The following is a 24,454-nucleotide window of genomic DNA, read 5'->3' as shown; positions in this document are numbered from 1 at the left end:
TGTTTGTAATCTTGAATTTTATTGGTTTTTGGCATTTATTTTGAGGGGGTAAATTCCACAGTTTACTAATATGTAACCATGCTGTAAGGGTGCTAAAGACGAGAACAAACTTTTGCAGAATTTTTTATTTATGACAATTTTATGCAAAAATTCGTAAGGGTTCCGCGGAACCCAGTGTCTCGCCTACTTTTGCTGTTAATCACAGGCTCAACAAAAATGAGGAAAAAAATTAATAAAAATATTCCTCTCTATACTATCTTTTGATAGTAAGTAGCTTCTGTCCAAGTTTGGTAAAAATCCAGGATAGTTTATGAATCTAATAAATGTTTTAAAAATTTAAACTGCAGACTGTATGTAATGTTAACTGGAAGAAAAACTAAGTCCATTTATAAGTAAAATACGGAAAAAATGGAACAAAATTTTAACAAAATTTCCTTCTAGATACTAGCTTTAAATCATAAACAAGCTTCTGTCCAAGTTTGATACAAATCCAGGATAATTTAAGAAAGTTGTTAAAATTTTAAAAACTTTAACCACAGAGTGAATGTAATGTTAACTGGCAGAAAAACTAAGTCCATTTATAAGTAAAATACGGAAAAAATGGAATTTTTTTTTTACAAAATTTACTTCTGGATACTATCTTATGATCATAAACAAGCTTCTTTCCAAGTTTGGTAGAAATCCAGGATAGTTTAAGAAAGTTATTAAAATTTCAAAAACTTTAACCACAGAGTGAATGTAATGTTTCCTGGCAGAAAAACTAAGTCCATTTATAAGTAAAATACGGAAAAAATGGAATTTTTTTTTTACAAAATTTACTTTTGAATATTATCTTATGATCATAAACAAACTTCTGTCCAAGTTTGGTAGACATCCAGGAAAATTGAAGAAAGTTATTAAAATTTCAAAAACTTTAACCACGGAGTGAATATTTGTGGACACCGCCGCCGCCGTCGACGCCGACGGAATGTAGGATCGCTATATCGCTTTTTCGACAAAAGTTGAAGGCTCGACAAAAATAATAATTAAAATAGAATGATTCAGCATTAGAATGAAGATAAGTTCTCAGATAATTATCTGGCCTACTTAAAACATTAGTTTTACTGTCTCAATATTTCAAATATCCTTTTACCTAGCTCTGCTATGTGTTGCTAGGTAAACTCAATTTGTGACAGTAAAACCTACATTTTACTTAGGCCAACCTTAAATACAATACAGTTATCCCTAATTGGTTCAATTTAGAGTAAATGAAGTTTAAATACTTTGGAATGAATTTTTAATGACAAATCTAAAATGTTATTTGGTTTGTTTTTGGCTCGCCTGCAATGCATGTGATGGTGGCATCAAACACCAAATGTTAAGTTTTCTTATTTGGTCAATTTTAAAATAAGTACTTATCATTCATTATTGATATTTGAATATATAGTTGTATCAATATCCATGCATAATGTTGGTGCTAGGTGTGGACTGCTGTAATGTCCAATATTATTGGTAATTCCTGTTATATTTTTTATTATGTATTGTTATTACTGGTATCTTAATTGCATGCATATTATATAGAGAATATCATATGAATTTTTCAATACCACACCTGTATCAACCCAAGACACTAATATAATCCCAAGAGCTCTGCTGGATTATATTGGTTGAGGGTTGATACAGTGTGTGATACTGAAAAACCCATATCATATACAATTTATTATATACATGTACCTCAATAGCAATAATTTAGATGTTTTTCACAAGACAAGATGTAATACATAATAGGGGTTTGATAAAACCTTTGTAAACCAGACTGATAGCAATTATGTGACGTCAAACTGATTAGAGGTTTGATAAAACCTTTGCAACCGTAACTGATATCAATTATGTGACGTCAAACTGATTAGAGGTTTGATAAAACCTTTGTAACCGTAACTGATATCAATTATGTGACGTCAAACTGATTAGAGGTTTGATAAAACCTTTGTAACCGAGACTGATATCAATTATGTGACGTCAAACTGATTAGAGGTTTGATAAAACCTTTGCAACCATGATTTATATATATAGATATCATTTTCTATATATTCCATTGATATATGGCTTGCTGATTCATTAGCATTCATACACTTCAGTGGTGCTGAAAATATGATGCTCTATATAAGTGACTAATTTTTACATTATTTAAATGATTAAATTTTTCTGGTTAGATGTATTTATACAAAAGGACTTATGCTGGACCATTGTTGGTTTTTTTTGGTATCTTAAAATACTAGAATCCTTTAGGTTCAGTTTCAAGAGGCTCTTTTTACAAAAAATCTTAAAGAGGAAAATTTATAATAATTTAAATGAAACTTTAATGATCTATTATCTGTAAGATTTATGTGCCTAGAGTGGCAAGGAAATATGAAGCTGTGTCCTTGAGTCCTGCTTCAGAGATTTTGAATTTTACAGCATTCAAATTTTAAGTTATCTGATTAGATGTGTATATGATGGAGTACTTATAAGCATTGATATTGTTGTTGCATTAGCTTCCATTTCTTTCAGTTTCAAACAGAAAATGACATGGCTCTGCTTTACAGCCATGATTAAGAGATTTTGGAATATACATTGCTCAAAGTTGTCTGATTTGGTGTTTTTATTAAGAAGTATTTCTGGTGTGCTTAAAAAGAAGTACATAAAACATTATATTGACGTTGCATAAACATAATATCCAGAAGAAAATGATAAAATTTTGCCTTTGATACATGGTCAATTAAAGGATTGAATGAGATTTATGTCTCATAGGTGTACAATTTTAAGTCCATTTGTATTCTTCATTCATTCAATTTGGTGTCCTGCTACTGTTATTAATAGAAGATTAACTTAGTGAATTGTACACATTTTATTTAGTTCTTGATCGTATTGAATTTTAGATTATTCTGTTTTTGTTGCATGCTTATATTTTATGTATAACTAATTTTCAGGCATTCAAGCACAAGAGCTTGCTCTTAGTAATACATTTCTGTGGGCCTTGGACCCAAATGGAGAAGTTCTTTGTCGTCATAATATAACTAAAGATAATCCAGGTGGAGACTACTGGAGAAAGATTCCAGGAATATTTGTCCATATCTCATGTAAGTACCTCATATATCAAGCTTACAAATATTTATTATACTGTGGATTCATTTATTTTCGTGGGTACCAATTTTCGTGGATTCAAGAAAACTTACGTTTTCGTTGATATTTAACTTCGTGGTTTTGCCGAAGTCTGCATAAAAATCTAAAGAAAAATTGTCATTCGTTGAACATGTAATTTCGTGGTTTCCTGTACCCACAAAATCCATGTAAATTGGTATTCAACGAAAAATAATGAATCCACAGTAGTGAATATTTGCCCAAATTTCCTGTAGATCCATCATATATCAAGATGAAACATATTTCTAAAAAGAAATATTTGTCAAGATCTCATATAATTACTTCCTTTATCGATATAAAACATTACTTCCTAATAATGAATATTTGTTCATATCTAATGTGACTGTGTCAGATATCTATAAAAAATTATCCTTATCTGGTCATAAGTTAAGAATACAGAAAATCAAAACAAGGCAAACTACAGGTACTGTGAGTAAAGCTCACAAAAAGATACCCCTTGTATTTATTATGCCCCACCTACGATAGTAGAGGGGCATTATGTTTTTTGGTCTGTGCATCTGTTCGTTCGTTCCTCCATTCGTCCGTCTGTCCCGCTTCAGGTTAAAGTTTTTGGTCAAGGTAGATTTTGATGAAGTTGAAGTCCAATCAACTTGAAACTTAGTACAGATGTTCCCTATGATATGATCTTTCTAATTTTAATGTCAAATTAGAGTTTTGACCCCAATTTCACGGTCCACTGAACATAGAAAATGATAGTGCGAGTGGGGCATCCGTGTACTATGGACACATTCTTGTTTTGATATACTTTGATTTGACCTTGACCTTTCAGACAAACATTGCAACATTATGCATAACATGCAGCTAGTGGTGTTCAGCAATATCAAGCATCATTTGTATCCTTGCTTCAAGGTAATCAAGAGTCAAACACAACTTTTATATGTTAAGTTGAACTAAGTTTGTTACCTAACCCTTACAAACAGACAATCCAACCATATTTGTGACACACCTCCTGGTGTTGTGTAGTAGTAATACCAATATTAGTATCATTAGTATATATACTTAATAGGCATTCAAAACTTCTGAAGATGACACAACTTGCACAGACAGACAGACAGACAGACCAGACAGGACAGACCAGACGGACCAGACAGACCAGACAGACAGACAGACCAGACAGGACAGACCAGACAGACAGACAGACAGACAGACAGACAGACAGACAGACAAAGTGAATTTTGTTTGCCAGGGATATAACAACTAATTGACATATCTAAGATAAAATCTAAAAAGGCATTTATTTCTTGTTCCTTTTTCAAATTCTTTTGTTTATCATATAGTAAATATATATACAGAAATAAGGAGATGTGGTTTGATTTCCAATTTAAGAACTATCCACCATAGTCAAAATGGTATGGATATAAGCAACTATAGATCACCATAAGTCCTTAAACAATGAATAAAACCTGTACCTTATAGTCACCTATAAAAGGCCTTGACATGTCAGTATGTGAATTTAGGTCAATTTCATCAAAATTACTGGATTACTCATACAGTCAAACAAGTATTCTTTTATTACAAAATCTGAAAAAGATACTTTGTTACAAACCAAAAAAATCAAGAGAAAACCATAAAGATTTTTCCAAAGTTGAGGTGGTCAACAATAATACCAAGTATTTATTATATATCCTTCAAGACATTCAATAGTTCTGAACTGGATACAACTAGCAAAAACTTGCATAATTTATAAACTGGAGACAGTTGCAAAAGTTCTGAAGTGGACACAACTTGCAGACAGATAAAGTATTTCCTATATCCCCCAGAACTTCATTAACATAATAAAAACAAAACAAATATCTGTACCACATTCAATTGTCTTATGTTTTAAATGTATTGCACAGTCAGAAGTACATATAGAAGAAAAATATTTATTCACCAAATTAGGAGGTTATGAAGATTTACATATTTAAACCAAGCTTTTATAAAAGCAACATAAATCTATTATCGTTGCAAGACAGGGGACAATTTTTTTTTTTCTTGGTCACTTATTTTCACTTTACTGTGGTTTCATTATTATTCGTTGGATACCAATTTTTTGCGGGATTCATGGGTACAGGTGAACCACGATCAACAAATGACAAATTTTATACAGGCTTGTATGCAGACCTTGGCAAAACCATGAAATCAAATATCCACAAAAATGCAAATTTTTGTTCAATCCACGAAAATTGGTATCCATGAAGATAAATGAATCCACAGTATTTGATTTACTGTTGTCTTACTTAGAAATTCTTCACTTTTAAAAATGTTAATTATTTTGAGGAATCTTAGAATTTTTTTTTCATGAAATGATTAATATTCCTGCCAAATAGGGATCAATTAACATGATAGAACTGAAGCACGATTTGGAAATCTTACTCTTGCTGTCTTTCCCTCAGCCTATTACTGTTATCTTATTCTTATCAGTTCAAAACTTTAACTTCTAACCGCCCTCTTTGCACAAAAGAATTTCGGCAGCATAATGGTGTAAGAAGACGGTGCTGTAGATGTAGATGATAAAAATGAAAACTTTTATGATTTATCTCTGATTTAGATGAATAAAATGACATTATAGACGCATCGTTCTGTAATAAAAACAGTCCTTAGTGTGATTGAAAACTTGTTTTCAAAAAGCTGAGTTTTTCATCATATACATTGTATTTCAGGTTCTGTCAATGACCAGTTGTGGGCAATAAGCCGTGAAGGACAGATTTTCTGTAGAAAAACAAGATATCTATTACGCAAAGAATTGCCACAGGATGCTCAAAAAGGCAGAAAATCATCAAATTTATCCATCAGTGAAGACTGGGAATTAGTGTAAAAAATTTACTTTAAATGAAATTAAACTTTTTTTCATAAGCATAATAAATTAAATTTCAATATTTTTGTGGAAAAGTGAATATTAAAAATTTAGGTGGTTCTAATTTTTAGAAAGGAACAAACTGTTGTTATGAAGAACTTGTTGTTCAGATTTGTTGATAATGTAATTACTGACAGGTATAAGGTAATTATTCTAGCTTTTTCTGTAAATAAGTAAAATCAAGACTTTAAAATACATAAATGGTTGTCAAAAAATAAAACTGCCTAAATTTATTACTGGTCAAGGACCAACACACATGGCCTGTAATTTATGCAGAAACCAAATGTGAGTCTGTAATCATAAATTAAGGCCTTGAAAACTTTGTGAAAAAAATTTGAAACTATTTTTGCTCAAGAATATTTATGAAAAAGTGAATTTCTAATGGTAACAGTATGTTTGTTTTCTGATCCATCTATACTATAATTTCTATAGATTGTCTATAAATCTACTTAACATATCATGTATATTTATCATTCCATGATTAATTTTATAGGAAAGAGAACTAAATATTTGTTTTATTTTTTTTCTCTTTAAATCTCTTCTGGAAATACTTTTTCACTATTTAATATATCATTTGTTATAGAAGTTATTAAAATCTTGCTGTTGAATGCGTAGAATTATTTTCCTTAATTTATGTTTAATATATATACTTATAATATTTATTTGTTAATCGATACTAGAGTTTTAAGTTTTAATATAAATACAATTTAAAAAAAAATATTTATTTTCTGCAAATGCTGTACATAATCCATAATATTTTTCAAATGTTTGTGTTTTCATTTTGTATTTGACCATTTGTTGTCTTAACTTTTTTCAATCATAAGATATTTTTTTTTTGTACAATGAATCCTTTTGTCATGTTACTTTTGTTTGCTGAAGTTGGTGATAGCGTTTTGCAAGACTGGTATAAAGCTTTAATACTATTACATTGGCTTTGTGATTTGGTGCTATCCTACAAGACATATTGCATTATGTGTGCTATATAATTATTGCATTATGTGTGCTATATAATTATTGCATTATGTGTGCTATATAATTATTGCATTATGTGTGCAATATGATTAAGTGTAGTAGCTTAAAAATATTTGTTGTAATCACTCACTGTCTTTCCTTCAGCCTATTACCGTGATCTTATTCTTATCAGTTCAAAAATTAAACTTCTAACTGTTCTATATCTTCCTATTAGATACATGTAACTAATTCAGATCAAATAAACATGTTGTATTAAGGAAACAAACATGTTGTATTAAGGCCATTGTTTTCTTAGCTTATAAATTGATGACTTTGCACAAGTTTCACCCACTTATTTTTTGTACAGTTTTTATTGAAAACAGATTTAAAGATCATAGTTGGTTAATCACTTGGTCAGTGATATTTTAAATTCGGTTTCAGAATTTAATGCATGTTGGGTAATATTCTCAAAATTATATGTCTAAATGAGATTTAGATTTTTAGAATGTGGAGTAATATCACTTTTAGTGGAAGATACATCTGAAACTAAATATGTGAGTAATAAAGGATACAAAATGCATTATTAGGCCCTATGTCGCTTTATTTGAAACACTAAAACACAACTTTTCAAGTTTTTTTGTTGGGTGCAATAGTACTGCTTCATTTTAGTATTTCGTTCTTAAAATGAAGCTTCTTGGCTGCCATTTCCACCAGTCCATAATGTGACTCCTTTCTACACCTGGAATTTTCCTTCTCTCATTTTGTTGATATTTATAACAAATGGAAGAAAACACTGTTTAGCTATACATTAAAAAATCAAAAACCTGTATCATTGCATAAAGCATTTATCTGATGTGTGAAATTAAACAGTTTGAAATGCATTTTAGACACCTTTGGTATGTTAATTTTGTGAATTTTACAAATTGTTTCTCTTTTTAACTGTTTACAAATAATACACCAGCCTACATATTTCTGGATATTTGTTTTAAATATTAAGGTAAAATGTCAAAATTATGCATGAAATTTTTAACCACATTTAAAAAAAAAAATACAAATATGTGTTTTTGTTTTTTCATTACCCCCTTACATAATGGGGGGCTTTATGTTTTCCTGTCTGTGTATCCTTCTGTCTGTCCATTTGTCCATTAGTCTGTCCCACTTCAGGATTAAATTTCGGTTAAGGTAGATTAACATGAAGTTGTGCTTACCTTATCTTGAAACTAAGTCTTCATGTTTATTGTGATGTGAACTTTTTAAATGATGTGCTGAATTACACTTTTGACCCTGATTTCAGGGATCACTGAACATTAAAATGTTATAGTTGAGCGGGCCATATCCTATGGACACATATTCTTGTTTTGTATAATGACTTGCCATGTATTTTTGTTTTGTAATGACTTGCCATGTATTTTACAGTACATTGTAATTTAAAAGCAGATTAAATTTAATTGGATTATATGTTTAAAATAAACTGTGATATATTTAATTTTTGTAATCACTGACAAAAAACATTACTTTTTTGAAAATGTAGTTTGTACTAGATAAAGTATATAGATATTATTGAAGATTTGTCTTTGTTAATTTCTGATTGGTCTACTGAACTTTTGGGTAAATGGCATGACATCCTTATTGTTCCATGTGTATAGTGTGCATTTTGTTAATTAATTTGTGAATTTGATTTCAGTCAACATTACCTTACAATGAAGCAGGTCAAGGAATATACATGTAAAAAATATATATAAACCTAAATATAAATGGTTGAATTGAAAAAATGAAGTTTGTTTCAAGTTGCCACATCAGTGCAGGAAGGCTATATACCATGGCAACTCTCACAAAATTGGAAAAAAATATTTTATTTAGAATCATAGATTTAGAAGTTTTTTGGGGAGCCAAAAACTTTTCAATAGCTAGCTGTTTTTATAAAACTTTTCTGAAATAATATGTTAGAACAATCCATTCTTTAAGTCAATATAACCCTAATCCTCTTGGATTTGTGATTTAGTTAGTTTGCAGTTATTTGATAAAGGATTTGTTTTTGGGTTTTACATCTTATATATTCTAGTCAAAGGTGCTCAATGGGACATGGACTACCTTGCATTATCTACAGTTTATATTTAGCTAGATACTTTCAATGAAATTTTTTTCGGCTAAATTTCCTTTATTATTTTTTGTTGTTGCTATTACTATCACAATCTTACATTGTAAGCAGTTTATATATGGCGTCCCCTTACTCTAGGCTGTAAAATTAGAGTAGAGGGGTGGCACATATAAACTGCTTTCATAATAAGATTGTTTTAGTAAAAGTAAGAACATTCAGTTATGTATTTATGATTTGTACTTCATGTAAAAATAACTATAGGTATGTTCCAAATATAGGTCAATATTTTTAGGTCTATAGTAATACAAATACATTCCAAATATATTGTTAAGCTCAGTTCTAGAATAATTGTGTAATGATAACCTTGCATTGTACGCTTTGTAGACTCTTGTAACCATATGTCTTAGAGTTTTAATTTTACACAGTTTTAAGCCTAGAGCAATTTATATTATGTTATATTACAAAAATAAAATGTACATCTTTTTTTTTCCAATGTAGGAAACAAATTGCAAAAATCATATTGGTGTGTTTTGTTCCATTATTGTTTGAGGTTTAAGTTATTAATATACAATTAAAGTATGGAAAAAAGTATTCAGATATTTCTCTTTCTCTGTATCAGAAACAGAAGTTTTTATTTTCAAAATAATTAGGAACTGTATTTAAGCATATTTTATGTAAATGCCAATGGGACATTAATCTTCCAAAGATCATCACACAAGGTGAAGATACAAAAAGCCACCAAAAATATGTAAAACATCTACTGATACAGACTAATGACAGATTGTACAGTAAGTACCAGAAACAAATAAAACATCATATTTCATGTCTATGAAGGGATATGTGGTTATATTTCAGTGAAACAGCTATGTAACAGCACTATAAAGACAAAATTCAACCAACATTGCTCAAGTGGCTAAAAATAGAACATTGGGATCAAACTGCAAATTTTGGATTACCGGTATTTCTGGAAAACTAAAGCAATTGGAAAAAAAACTAACTGGGTAAAAGTGTTCATCACAATAAACTCTATCTTCCCTGAATATTTTAGGAAATCTGTCTACCTGTTTTAAGCTCACCTGGCCAAAAGGTCAAGTGAGCTTTTCTCATCACTTATCATCCGTCGTTGTCATCTGTCATCGTCCGTTAACTTTTACAAAAAATTTTCCTCTGAAACTACAGGGCAATATTTAACCAAACGTGGCCACAATCATTATTAGGGTATCTAGTTTGAAAAATATGTACAATGACCTTGCCTGTCTACCAAGTTGGCTGAAATGGCTAAAAATAGAACATAGGGATAAAATGCAAGTTTTGCCTATTATTTTGAAAACCTCTAAAAATTGAGAAAATCTGACAGGGGCAAAAATGTGCTGAATGTTGAGCTCTACCTTTGTCAATTCACGTTAAAACTGTCAGATGACGTCTTATAAGAGTTATTGCCCTTAAATGATAAATTTTGCCATTTTTGTCTCACCTGCGATGAAAGTTGCGGAAACAAGACATGGGATTGCTTTGACGGCGACAATAACGATGGCATCAACAATTGTAAAATATTGTGCTTAAGTTAGTGTGTTAGTTAGTTAGGAACTACTTGTGACAGATTAAGATATTTTGTATGAAGTTGCATTACTATCAGTACAAATCAGTTTGATGACTATTTTGAGGCCCTACCCCCTAGGTCATGGTCCAGTGACTCTGAATTAATTAGCAATTTTCAATGTTAAAAGTTTTCTGCTTTAGTTAGTTTGAGAGGAACTACTTACAATTGAAAATTATATTTGCTCTAATGTTACATTACTGTCCGTACATCTCAGTTTGTTGACCATTGCGAGGCCCTGTCCACTAGTTCATGGTCCAACGACTTTGAATTAATTAGCAATGTTAATGTCCATCAGATTGTCGTCAGGCAAAACATATTTCTGTGTCAACAGTTTATTAAAATTTTTTGTCTATTATCTCGAAAAATTATAAAAAGCAAAAATAATCAGCAAGACAAGATCTACAAATAAGTCAAACATGACCAAAATCGTCATACAACTCCTTATTAGAATTATTTCCCTTTCATGACAATTTTTACCAATTTTTTGCATTTATGCCTAATATCTTAAAAACTATTATAGAAAGATAGAATCTTTAGAAAAGCAAAAATGATCAGCACAACAAGATCTACCAATAAGTCAACATAGCTGAAATCTTCTGTCAACTACTTATTAGAGTTATTGCCCTTTAATGACGATTTTCACCAATTTTTTCAGTTTTTGCCTAATATCTTAAAAACTATTAAAAAAGCAAAGATGATCAACAAGACAAGATCTACAAATAAGTCAACATAACTGAAATTAGTCGACTCCTTATTGAAGTAATTGCCCTTTAATGATGTTTTTCCCTTTTTTTATTACCTATTATCTTGAAAACTGTAATAGATAGATAAAAACTTTAAATAGCATAAATGATCAGCAAGACAAGATCTACAAATAAGCCATAATGCCAAAATCTTCATTCAACTATTTATATGAGTTATTGCCCTGAAATGATAATTTTTGCCTCGCCTTGATGGAGTCAAAAAGCAAGACATAGGTATGCTGTTTCCGGCGGCGGCGTCAACAATGTATTAGTTTGTGATTAGGTCTAGTTCATGGTGAACCACTAGTGGTAGGTCAATGATATTTGGTATGCAGTTGTATTAGCATTGGCACATCTCATTACCATGGGGATTATTTGGCCCCGCCCCCTCAGTCAAGGTCTATTGACTTTGAAACTTTGCTTAGTTTACATGTATTAGTTTGTGATTCGGTCAGTTTATGGGGAACCACTAGTGGTAGGTCAATGATATTTGGTATGCAGTTGTATTAGCATTGGCACATCTCATTACCATGGAGATTATTTGGCCCCGCAACCTCAGTCAAGGTCTATTGACTTTGAAACTTTGCTTAGTTTACATGTATTAGTTTGTGATAAGGTAAGTTTATGGGGAACCAATAGTGGTAGGTCAATGATATTTGGTATGTAGTTGTATAAGCATTGGCATATCTCATTTCGATGGAGATTATTTGGCCCCGCCACCTCATTCATGGTCTATTGACTTTGAAACTTTTGCTTAGTTGACATGTATTAGTTTGTGATTAGGTCAGTTTAAGATGAACCACTAATGTTAAGTCAATGATATTCAGTATGCAAATGTATTGGCATTTGCAAGTTTCATTTCCATGGAGATTATATAACCCCACCCCCTAATTATGGATCATTGACTTTGAAACTTTTACATAGTTTACAAGTTACTGTTTGCGTTTGGGTTTGTTTAAAGGGAACGACTTATGAAAAGTCAATGGTATTTGGTTTGCAGTTGTATTAGCATTGGCACATATCATTTCCATGGAGATTGTTTAGCCCTGTACCTTCAGTCATGGTTCATTGACTTTGAATATTTGCATAAGTTGCATGTTAAAGTATTGATATTTTAATTTCAACATTTGCATTATCAAAATAACAAATAGGCGAGATATATCTCTGTGTTAACAATTTATTTATCATTTTTATGCATTTTTTGCCTATTATCTTGAAAACGATAATAGAAAGAAAGAAACTTTAAAAAGGAAAAATTATCAGCAGGGTAAGATCTACAAATATGTTTACATGACTGAAATTGTCAGTTGACTCTTAATAGAGTTATTCCCCTTTAATGATGATTTTTACTTAAAAGTGGCCATTGTTGAAGATGCAGGTGAGTTACACAGGCTCTTTTGAGCCTCTAGCTAAGTTATTGCCCCTGAAATGTAAGTTTTTACCAATGTTCACAGTTTTTGACTGTTATATTTTAAAAAAAACTATAGGAGCTACTTGCAAAAATGATCAGCAAGACATGTCAGATGTATCTACCCTGAAAATTGGAGAAAATCCAACAACCCCTGAAATAACTATTTTGACATTTATCTTGAATATAATAGCAGTACATAATAATAACATGAATAATAAAGACCTGCGCCATGAGCGCATGATACGTCTGTCGCTTTTTCAACCAATAAAGTTCTAAAGAAACTAAAGGGAGCTTATTTTGATAGATATAAACCAGTCACCAAAGTTTCATGAACACTGCTCAAAGGATTTTTGAGTTATTGTCCGACATGTTGACGATGGACAGACAATGGTATATCATTGTACGTCCCGTTATTGGGCGTATAAAAATGTAAAGTGCAAAAATTATCAGCACACCAAGATCTATTAACCCTGAAAATGTCAGAAACTTTTGGAGTTATTGCCCCTTAAATATCCTTTCTTTCTAATTTTTTGCTGTAATCTTGAAAACTATAGGAGTTAGGGTAAAAGAGTAAATTGTAATGATCAGCATGTCAAGATCTATATACTCTTTAGAAAATTTTACAGCATATTTTGTAGTTGTCAAATGCTGGCCCTGAAATATTGAATTTTGCTGTTTTTGTAAGATAGGTTAAAAGTGTCAATGCAACAGCAACACGAATTAAAGGCTATAAAGGGCCTGTATCCATCATCTGGATCTATGTGCATTTTCAAAATTGAAGAATAGAATATAATCCATGACAATGATCTCTTTGTTGTTGATCTGGTCTTGCTGATCATATTTGTTGTTAACATTTTTCTTCATCTATTACAGTTTTTGCATTTTTTTTTTTTTTTTAAATGCAAAAATAAGAGCGCTCATGTTGAAATGTCTCAACTGCTTTCCTGACCATGATTGATTTTATATTGAAAGTCTTTACTGCAAGTATCTCATAAACTTAAAATTATCGACAATCCATGACAATGAGGTTAATGTCAGATTAACCCTGCCAGACGAACATTTACACCTTACAATCCTTCCAACACCAAATATAGTTGACCTATTGCTTTTACTATCATATCCAAGAAACAAACAAAACCATGAGAACTTAATTAACAATAACCAATTAACTATTAAAATGAGGTCAATGTTAGATGATACATGCCAGATAGACATGTACCATGAAAATGAGGACAAGGACAGTTGATACTTGCCAGACAGACATGTTCACCATACAATCATTCCTAACACCAAATATAGTTAACCTATAATTTACAGTATTTGAAAAACAGACCTAAAAATTGAGCAAATGAACCATGAAAATGAGGTCAAGGTCAGATGAAACCTAAAAGATTTACAATTTCACCATACTATCATTCCATACACAGCATAAACATGTATTTGACCTGCTTTTCGTACCTAAAGAAATAATACTTATCACGTAATTTAAACTTGATTACTAATCCATGAAATGAGGTCACGTTGTCAGGTGAACACTGTCTGACACACATGAGAGTTTTTTTGCTCCGTGAAGGCCTTACTGTGACTTTGAGATGAAAAACAGCAATAAAAGCACTGCAGTGTTCCTTTGCTTTTTATGTGTTTTTTTGCTGTGCATGTACTGATTTTGTGTCATGGATGGATACCCCATATCCTTTGTTTTTCTATTATGTAAATCTTGCAAGGAATGCATATACCAAATATAATTACATTATTACTCATAATTGGTAAAAAATTTACATGTCATGACAAAAAACTATACATTATTTTAAGCAGTCATTGAACCATAAAAATGAGGTCAAGGACAATGGACATATAACAGACAGAAACTTTGTAACATTTGGCATCTGTCTGTTTACAAGGTATAATAAAGCATTCAGGTTTTCTGCCCTCTGAAATAAAAAGCTTTATACATATAGTTTACACAGCCAGAATATAATCCCGGTCTCGCATTTTGCGACTGTTGGTGCATGGCAAGACAAAAATGATTACAATCATCATTAGAGATCAAAAACTCCTAAAAGGAGTTAACTGACGATATTGGCTATTTTGATATTTGCAGAAATTTTCCTGCTGATCGTTTTTGCTGTTTATCAATTATCTTTATCTACTTTATTTTTGGTAAAAAAAGGCAAAAAATTGGTTGTAAAAGTCATTGAGGGTCAATAGCTCCTATATATTATTGATTAATCAACCACGTTGACTTGTTTGTAGATCTTGCTGATATTTTTTGCAATTATAATTTTCAAGATAATAGGCAATAACACAAAAACTTGGTAAAAACTGTCATTCTAGGGCTAAAACTCCTTTGAAGAGTCGCTTGTTATGCTTATAGTTATTGTCCTTCAAAGACCCTTTTGATCCATTTTTTGGTAAGCTCTAGTTCATAGGGAGAAACTGTATATGGCAACAATATGGCTGAAATTGTTAGTTGACTCCTTATAGTTGTTATCCTTGAAGGACTATTTTTAACGATTTTCTGTTATTTTTGCATTAACAATAATAGTTTGGGAGAAAGTTTAAGAAGCAGAAGTGATTAACAGGAAGAGATCTACAAATCAGTCAACATGGCCAAAAACTGTCTGTTGACTCCTGATAGGAGTTATTTCGCTTGAAGGTTGCACTTCTGTAAATATAGACAATGCAATTTCCCATATGAACTCCCTTTGCAGCTAAAGCTGTGCAATCTTTACTATAAAGTTTCGTAAAAAATTATATCTTAGAACGGAAAGTTGATATGCACTACTTTTTTTATTCAAAAGTCAAAACATAGGGCTGTGCGGCATATTTTCAACATTTATATGCCCCGAACTTCTAAGAGTTTAAACTTATACTAAAATTCTGTTCTACCCCTACCTTCAGTTTGGGTCTTCATCAGAATTCATTTTTCACGGCTGCCATGTGTTTTCATACTGGTAACATACCCAAGTTATTTCTCTATGAGATGAAACATAGAGATCATATCTGGGAACCAGTATACGTAGCAAAACAAAATATCTATGAATATTATATATCTCCCCAAAAGAGGCGTGGCTTGTGAAACAGCTGTATTTACAAAGTGCAACCTGAAACCACTTTTTATCCATTTTTTTTTTGCAGAAACTTTATTTAACAGATTGAAAGAAAAGTTTTGCAAAAATGATCTACTAATAAGTCAACATGGCCGACATTGTCAGAAGACCTCTTATATGAGCTATTGCCCTTGAATGATGATTTTTAACCATTTTGTGTTTTTAGCAGACACTCAATTTGATGGAAAGCTACAATTATCAGGTGGACACGAACTACAAATCAATCAACATGCCTTGAAGAACCTACCTATTGTATAAATTGTTTGATCTCTTATTGATTATGCATGAAATATACATCACTGGACGTTAAGCAAGCAAAAATCAATAAATCAATCATTTTTGGTAACAGATATAAATACCTGGAATTATACATAATCATCATGATGGGGAGACTACTCATTATATACCAGTTGTTAGCCTACTAAAGCTGATAGAAAAAGAATCTGCATTGTGTATACTTCTTATAAAAATGTGTTGGCTTCTCAAGGCAGACTTGTGTGGTCTGTTGTTTCCAAATAATATAAGGAAATGGATACATCAATGACCATGGTTTGGTAAGGGAAAACCAAAGTTTGGTGGAATCCTGTCAAGCCATTTTGAAGGCGTTGCAGATTAATTACAAACTGACACTGTTAGGCAGAACTATTAAATCTAAGTATTGGTCTGGGAAATCCCCAAAATAATTCAGATCAAAAACTACAGCAGGTACCCAAATTCATGTCCTATAGACGAATCTAAGCATGTTTGGTTGAATTCTGTCAATCTGTGTTGTGGATAATCAAAGTGAGACACAGATGAAAACCAAAGGATGATGCAAGACAACATAAGTAAACCCATATATGAAGCAACCAACAACTGGCTACTGTCAGACATCAGAAGTGATCCATGGTGTCACTACCTACAACTGAACACTGTCGGGTAATATTATCATTGCTTCACAACTATTCATCCACAATTGATAGATATGTTTTCATCATTCCTTAGTTGGATGGTGAAATATTGAGAGTGGTGACACTAAACTGAGGTCTCTGTCCATAATTGTTATATATTGTATACAATTTTGCCACTGATCCTGACATCTACCTTATATACAATCCTTTTAAGTTAAATAAAAACATGTTCTTTATTAGATGACATTCATTTTAAAACAAAAATACATCTGTAAACAATAGTCATTAACAAAAGAGTAAATCACTGAATTATATCCCTAATTTCAGTAGACCATGACATGGTCAATAATGTAACGAGTATCACTAAAATCTTCTAATAAATCATCTGCCTTCTTCTCATTCATCCGCTTCAACTACATTTTCAACTGACCTGAAAAATAACATTAAAATTAGATTTCCAAAGTGATTTGGGAAAAGTTTCATCCATCTACTTAAAATTGATACCGAGAGATGGGATGTTTTTCTCTTAGTTTGGTCAAGTAGCATTTTATTTTTAAAATTCCTGAACATAAAAAACAAGTTATGACATGTTATGGTTTTCCCAAAAATCATTAATATTTACATGAGAAAAAAGTGTTGTAAAATTAATAACCATTTATTAGTGTGTATTTATCAAAAAAGGGTTACAATAGAAAGGAGGGTGACATTAAAATTTGGTTCTATTTTTTTTTACCTTGAATATTAAACATATTGTTCACCATATCTTTTTATAACTATGATGACATAACAATTTTAAACATCCAAAAATACAGTTTTATACTTATAAGCAATTCAAGAGGAGATCTATATATATATATTGCAGTTTTTTTTTATATAAATTCACTGTTCTACCAAATAAACATGTACATTTGTCAAACATGTTTGTGTATTGCTATTAAAAGGAAAAGTCTATTGTCAACTAAAATATATACACCAGCAGTCATTAATCAGTTAATGTTCTTGGATGACACATAAATCAAGTGTGCTCTTTGCACCAAATCTAATTTCAAATAATTTATTTATGGATTTATCGATCATGATGGAATACCCTTGTACATGTATGACACTCAAAAATTGGGTGAGGCAAGTTAGATTGATGTTAATTCACTCTAAGGAGTTTTAAACATGTGAATGTATGGTAAAGGGATGAGGCATGCCAAAATTGTGTTGATCATACATGTAGCTGATCATGAACTATGTTTAACAAGTAGAAATGGGAAGGGTTGGGCACCTACTAACATGTTTAACCCTGCCTCTTTCTTTGTGTGTCTGTTCAAAGTCAGGAGTCTGTAATTCAGTGGTTGTCATTTGTTGCTGTATTTCATATTTGTTTATCATTTTGTTCATAAATCAGGCAGTTAGTTTTCTCGTTTTAAATTTGTCATTTTGGGGCCTTTTATACTTTGCAATGCGGTATGGTTTTGCTCATTGTTGAAGGCCATACCGTGACCTATGGTTGCTAACTTCTACGTCATTTGGTCTCTGGTTAAGAGTTGTCTCATTGGCAATCCTACCACATCTTCTTAATGTTATACATGTGTTATAGATACATGTGAATTATACATACTAATAAATGCATCCTTTACTTACATTTCTACTTGCTCTCCTTCTTTATTGTACTTGTCAAATAAATCTTTGCCTGCCATTTCTTCCACTTTCATGCCTCTAGTACCCAGGGTAATTTTTGTAGTCTTTGTATTTGAATCAGCATATCCATACACTAATAATGCTTTTTGTGCTACAAGGAAAATTTAGATCCAGTAGAACAATAACGTACTGAAATCACTTCTAAGAAAGTAGTTCCTGTCATGATGCAATGATTATCATCACACTTTCCAAATAACATGTACATGGTGTATGTGGTGTCTTTTATTTCTTTGTTTTAGTAAGTGGTCATCCTGTTGGTAGCTGGACTGTGCAGGTTTTTTATTTTGTGTTTTAGTAAGTGGTCATCCTGTTGGTAGCTGGACTGTGCAGGTTTTTTATTTTGTGTTTTAGTAAGTGGTCATCCTGTTGGTAGCTGGACTGTGCAGGTTTTTTATTTTGTGTTTAAGTAAGTGGTCATCCTGTTGGTAGCTGGACTGTGCAGGTTTTTTATTTTGTGTTTTAGTAAATGGTCATCCTGTTGGTAGCTGGACTGTGCAGGTTTTTTATTTTGTGTTTTAGTAAGTGGTCATCCTGTTGATAGCTGGACTGTGCAGGTATTTTATTTTGTGTTTTAGTAAGTGGTCATCCTGTTGATAGCTGGACTGTGCAGGTCTTTTATTTTGTGTTTTAGTAAGTGGTCATCCTGTTGGTAGCTGGACTGTGCAGGTCTTTTATTTTGTGTTTTAGTAAGTGGTCATCCTGTTGGTAGCTGGACTGTGCATATTTTTTATTTCTTTGTTTTAGTAAAGGGTCATCATGTTGGTAGCTGGACTGTGCAGGTTTTTTATTTTGTGTTTTAGCAAGTGGTCATCCTGTTGATAGCTGGACTGTGCAGGTTTTTTTTATTTTGTGTTTTAGTAAGTGGTCATCCTGTTGGTAGCTGGACTGTGCATATTTTTTATTTCTTTGTTTTAGTAAAGGGTCATCATGTTGGTAGCTGGACTGTGCAGGTTTTTTATTTTGTGTTTTAGTAAGTGGTCATCCTGTTGGTAGCTGGACTGTGCAGGTTTTTTATATTGTGTTTTAGTAAGTGGTCATCCTGTTGGTAGCTGGACTGTGCAGGTCTTTTATATTGTGTTTTAGTAAGTGGTCATCCTGTTGCAATTAGTAGCTGGACTGTGCAGGTCTTTTATTTTGTGTTTTAGTAAGTGGTCATCCTGTTGGTAGCTGGACTGTGCAGGTCTTATATTTTGTGTTTTAGTAAGTGGTCATCCTGTTGGTAGCTGGACTGTGCAGGTCTTTTATATTGTGTTTTAGTAAGTGGTCATCCTGTTGCAATTAGTAGCTGGACTGTGCAGGTCTTTTATTTTGTGTTTTAGTAAGTGGTCATCCTGTTGGTAGCTGGACTGTGCAGGTCTTATATTTTGTGTTTTAGTAAGTGGTCATCCTGTTGGTAGCTGGACTGTGCAGGTTTTTTATTTTGTGTTTTACTTTTCTGATGTACATGTATGGTCTAGATAGATATGTTATTTGATTTTTTCATCTTAATAACATACTAGTGGACTAGTAATTTTATATTTCTTTCTATTTATGAGTTATTTTGATATATATTTTTTTTATCTCATAAATACAGCACCAGGTTAACATATACCCTATATGACGCTAATGCAGACGAATGAATCTAGGATTGCTATGTCTCACTTTTGCTACATAAATGTCACAGGCTTGAACAAAAATGAGAACTTTAGTAATAAGAAACAAATTATACATGTACTTAAATTTTGGAAAATAAGTAAGACTTTTTTTACATACATCATGTACATGTAGCTAGCTAACAGACTTCATCCTTTTTCAATGAATATTGGTAACACCTGACTAAGGCCAACTAAAAATGATAAGTAGATTTTCATACAATTTATAGGAAAAATAAATGTGGATAGTGTCCACATGTGGACACAGATGATGCCCCCACTTGCATATCATATAGTTATAAAGGGACATAACTGAAGAACGGTCAAGTGACGCTACCCAAATTTGAACTTGATCTGAGTTTTGTGGTAATAAGCATTTTGTGTAAGTCTCATAACATTTGATTGAGGCTAACTTAAGTAGAGAACAGAAACTAAAAATTCAGCAATTTTTCTATTTGTAAACACGCATATAACTCTAGAACGGTTGTGTTTCTAAGTTTTTTAACATTTTGTTGAGACAAACTAAAGTTAGAGAACAGAAACGAAAAATTCAGCAATTTTTATGTTTATAAAGGGACATAACTCAAGAATGGTAAAAGTGTCGCCACCAAATTTTGTACTTAATCTGTATTATGTAGTAATAAGCATTAAGTGTATAAGTTTCATAACAATAATAAGTTACATTTGGTTGAGGCAAACTAAAGTTAGAAAACGGAAACAAAAAATTTGTACTTGATCTTAGTTTTGTGGTAATGAATATTGTGTATAGGTTTCATAATGTTTGGTTGGGGCAAACTTAAGTTACAGAATGGAAACTAAAAATTTTGCAATCTTTCGATTTATAAAGGGGCATAACTCAATAATTGTTAAAGTGACACTCCCCAAATTCAACTTGATCTGTGTTTTATCAGTGGAAGTCAAAATTAAACATTGCATTGTATAAATCATTGATTGTAGTTGATTCAACTATAATCATGGACAAAGGAAGATAACTCAATTTTAAAAATTACTAGATATTAAGAAGAAAATAAAAATTTTGCAATTTTTCCATTTATAATGGGGCATAACTCTAGAACGGTAAAAGTGACGCCACCAAAATTCAATCTTGATCTGTGTTTTGTGGTAATAAGCATTTTGTATAAGTTCATAACATTTGGTTGAGGCTAACTTAAGTAGAGAACAAAAACCAAAAATTCAGCAATTTTTCCATTTGTAAAGTGGCATAACTCTAGATCTAGAACGGTAAAAGTGACGCCACCAAAATTCAAACTTGATCTGTGTTTTGTGGTAATAAGCATTGTGTATAAGTTTCATAACATTTGGTTGAGGCAAACTAAAGATAGAGAACGGAATTGATAAATTTATCAATTTTCCATTTGTAAAGGGGCATAACTCTAGAACGGTAAAAATGAGGCCACCAAAATTCAAACTTGATCTGTGTTTTGTGGTAATAAGCATTGTCTATAAGTTTCATAACATTTGGTAGAGGCAAACTAAAGTTAGAAAACGGAAACCAATTTTGGGACGTACGTACGTACGTACAGACGGACAAGGGTAAAACTTAATGCCCCCTCCGCTACGGCGGGGGCATAATTAGGACTGGTGTGAGGATTTAATTTTTCTTTCCTCTGAAACCCTTTTGTAATGTGTTCTTCATATTTTGGGGTAACACAAATAGCTAATTATATATAAAGAATTCTGCATACTTTTTTAACTATTTCCAAATAATATTTCTGAGTGGCAACCACTATTCTAATTTTCAGTCAGTAGCAAAATTTGGAAGAATGCTCTCTTTAAGACTACTTGCATCAATTTTCTTTAGCTTTCTAATCAAAAGCTATGTTTGTAGTGCCCATCAAATGCAGCAGTGTTTCAGGAACACATGGGCCCTACCAACTAATTTGCAGTGATAACTATCCACATCCAGACATCAGATTGATAAACCCCCATGAATGATATCCAAATAAAGAGCAAGAATCACGACACACATTGGTATGAAAAACATTTATATTGAGTACAGAGGGAACATACATGTAGATGATACATTGGCCAACATTTTGTACTTAAATTTTATACATGTACGCATATATACCATCCAAATCAGTGTAATTCAAAACACAAGTTTGTAATTGGGGCAACTTGATTTCTTTACTTTAGTCATGTTTTTCATAGCAATGTGTGACATGATTCTTGTGCTTTGGATGTCATTCATCATGTTCATGGGAATTTATGGTAAAATTTCTCTACACTTTTTTGTATAAATAAAGAATCCACGGGTTTCTAATCATTGAAATTTGTGGTGTAATGCAATTTGTGTTCTTTGATACAGCTAAATACTCACATCCCGAATATTTCAAGCCCTTCCCATAATCAATCTCTCCTTCTAGCATGTCTAGCAATGTAACTTAGCCATTGTAGATTGTTTTAATTAGGCTGGTTAAAATACTTGAAATACGACAATGTAAGAAAAACTAAGTCAATATTTTGGAATTGGAAATTATGAAACAAAATTATCAGCATGGTTACCGGTAAAGGAAACAAACAAAAACCAGAAAATTGTGAATTTTTCAAAATAAACAAATCGGGGCGGGACGATATCAGTGGGGCAGGCAGGAAGGAAAATCTACCAATTAATTTTAATTGGTCTAATATTAAAAGTCAACACACATGACTTGCCTTCCAAAATTAATTGCTGGATTCAAATCCAGGACCCCTGACACAGTAACAGAGTTAGCCACAACTATACCGTTTGAGCTAAAGGAATACTCAACTATCGCAGATATAAATCTACCCGGTAAAGGCACCGCTACATTCCCCACTCCACTAGCTGCAGTAATAAATCTACCAGGTAAAGGGAAGCACCAATATAACCGGGTACAAGTCAAATCGGCACCTGTTCAATTCGGTACCTATAAAAAAAGTCAAACTGGCACCTAGTCAAATCGGCATCTAGTCAAATCAGCACCTATTTAAAGTCATTTCTGAATTTGATAATTCAACTGGGACTTATTGACATTTTTAAAGGAGAGGGGAAAGATACCAAAGGGACATTCAAACTCACAAGTTGAAAATAAACTGATAAGGCCATGGCTTATGATATTTTTACCTTTTTGTTTCCTTTTTATTGAGAATAGTTGTTCCTTTTTTTTTATATATATTTTTTTGCCAAACTTACAATTTCAGAGGTTCATTTTGTACATCGTTAAAAACTCAGCACATGTAATTAAGCAGGAAGAATACACATTAAACAATAATCAGTTGTCTTTTGGTTTGAACTTTTCTCAATATTCTATTTATAATGTTTAGATTGATTATCACTTTAAAAAACTTATGAACTTATATCAATTTCAATAACCAGATTGTTGTTTTAACGAAGTTTCAGGTAGTTTTTGATCTCTTATAATTAAAAATTAAGTAAACAAAGAAGCCATTACACAAGCTGTTGTTTAATCAACAGATGAGGATAAAAAATTTTCCTGCCTTTCCTGTCTACTTGAAATGAATAACGTTGGCACCTATCTTGTAGCTGATTTTTACTAGTAATGTGCAGTAGTCATGAAATAGAGGTTCCTTTATTCTGAGACTACTATAACAGTATGTGTTATAGTAGTCTCAGCTTTATTATATCAGTTCCAATAGGAACATATAGTATGGCCCCATTGTTTATGACAAAGTTTCCATTTGGAACTTCTGTTACGCGCAACAAATATACGTTGAAACCTCTAGTGAAAATATTCTAAAAAAATCATGAAAAACGGAGTCTTCAATTAATAGTTTACTTGCAAAACATAATGTTACATTTTTGTGGGTGCCGAATTAACCAGGTCACGAATTGACTAGGTGCCAAATTGACTATAATGGGTGCCGATTTGATCAGGTGCCGAAGTGACTAGAATTCCTATAACCCCCCCCCCCCCCCCCCCCCCCCCCTTTTTTGTTGAGTGCCATTTTATAACTGGAGAACACAGCTGCGTTAAAAAGTTAAAATAGCTTTTCAGCTTACTTTGACTTAAAGAATCGTATTCTGGATGTTTTTCTTTAGTATTCTTCATCATTTTATGCCAAGCTACATAGCCAAACAAATTCCATGCAGTAAAAGCATACATTACAGGGAGGTATCTTCTCCATCCAGTCCTTTGAGAAGCTGAATATCTATATCTTCTCATAATGTTATATACTATTGCATTTTTCAGTTAATTTAACAAAAGGATATTGTATTTAGAAGAACAAAAATTTTTCAAAGTCAAATTTTTCATGGGGGCTGCCATGACACCGGAAATAAGTGGACCAATTTTGCTAACGACTAATTTGATTAGCT

The 24,454-nt window shown here is 32.0% G+C and overlaps 1 protein-coding gene and 2 long non-coding RNA genes across 7 annotated transcripts in view; 2 read left to right on the top strand and 1 right to left on the bottom strand.

Moving 5' to 3' along the window:
- The window catches only part of LOC127732613 (tectonin beta-propeller repeat-containing protein 2-like), a 53,269-nt gene extending 46,615 nt beyond the window's left edge, over positions 1 to 6,654 (top strand). The window contains exons 16-17 of the mRNA XM_052241687.1: positions 2,949 to 3,098; positions 5,823 to 6,654. Coding sequence (XP_052097647.1) covers positions 2,949 to 3,098; positions 5,823 to 5,977 — 305 coding nt within the window. The 3' untranslated portion in view covers positions 5,978 to 6,654. The remainder of the gene's footprint in view (positions 1 to 2,948; positions 3,099 to 5,822) is intronic.
- A 10,379-nt stretch (positions 6,655 to 17,033) lies between these two features.
- On the bottom strand, positions 17,034 to 24,425 carry LOC127732627 (uncharacterized). Its single transcript, XR_007996348.1, has 3 exons — positions 24,140 to 24,425; positions 18,449 to 18,596; positions 17,034 to 17,249 (listed from the first exon to the last, which is right to left on the bottom strand). It is a non-coding gene; the product is annotated as an uncharacterized LOC127732627 (long non-coding RNA).
- Positions 18,603 to 20,054, top strand: LOC127732630 (uncharacterized). 5 transcript variants are annotated; one of them, XR_007996352.1, is made up of 5 exons: positions 18,603 to 18,835; positions 19,116 to 19,171; positions 19,456 to 19,567; positions 19,630 to 19,741; positions 19,804 to 20,054. It is a non-coding gene; the product is annotated as an uncharacterized LOC127732630 (long non-coding RNA). The 5 variants fall into 5 exon arrangements; XR_007996354.1 differs by having other exon boundaries at positions 18,603 to 18,891; positions 19,456 to 19,511; XR_007996353.1 differs by having other exon boundaries at positions 18,603 to 18,891; positions 19,630 to 19,685.
- Positions 24,426 to 24,454: the final 29 nt, after the last annotated feature.

This window comes from Mytilus californianus, unplaced genomic scaffold (assembly GCF_021869535.1).
Source record: "Mytilus californianus isolate M0D057914Y unplaced genomic scaffold, xbMytCali1.0.p SCAF_26, whole genome shotgun sequence".
NCBI lineage: Eukaryota > Metazoa > Mollusca > Bivalvia > Mytilida > Mytilidae > Mytilus > Mytilus californianus.
This window is presented reverse-complemented; position numbering and strand designations above follow the sequence as displayed.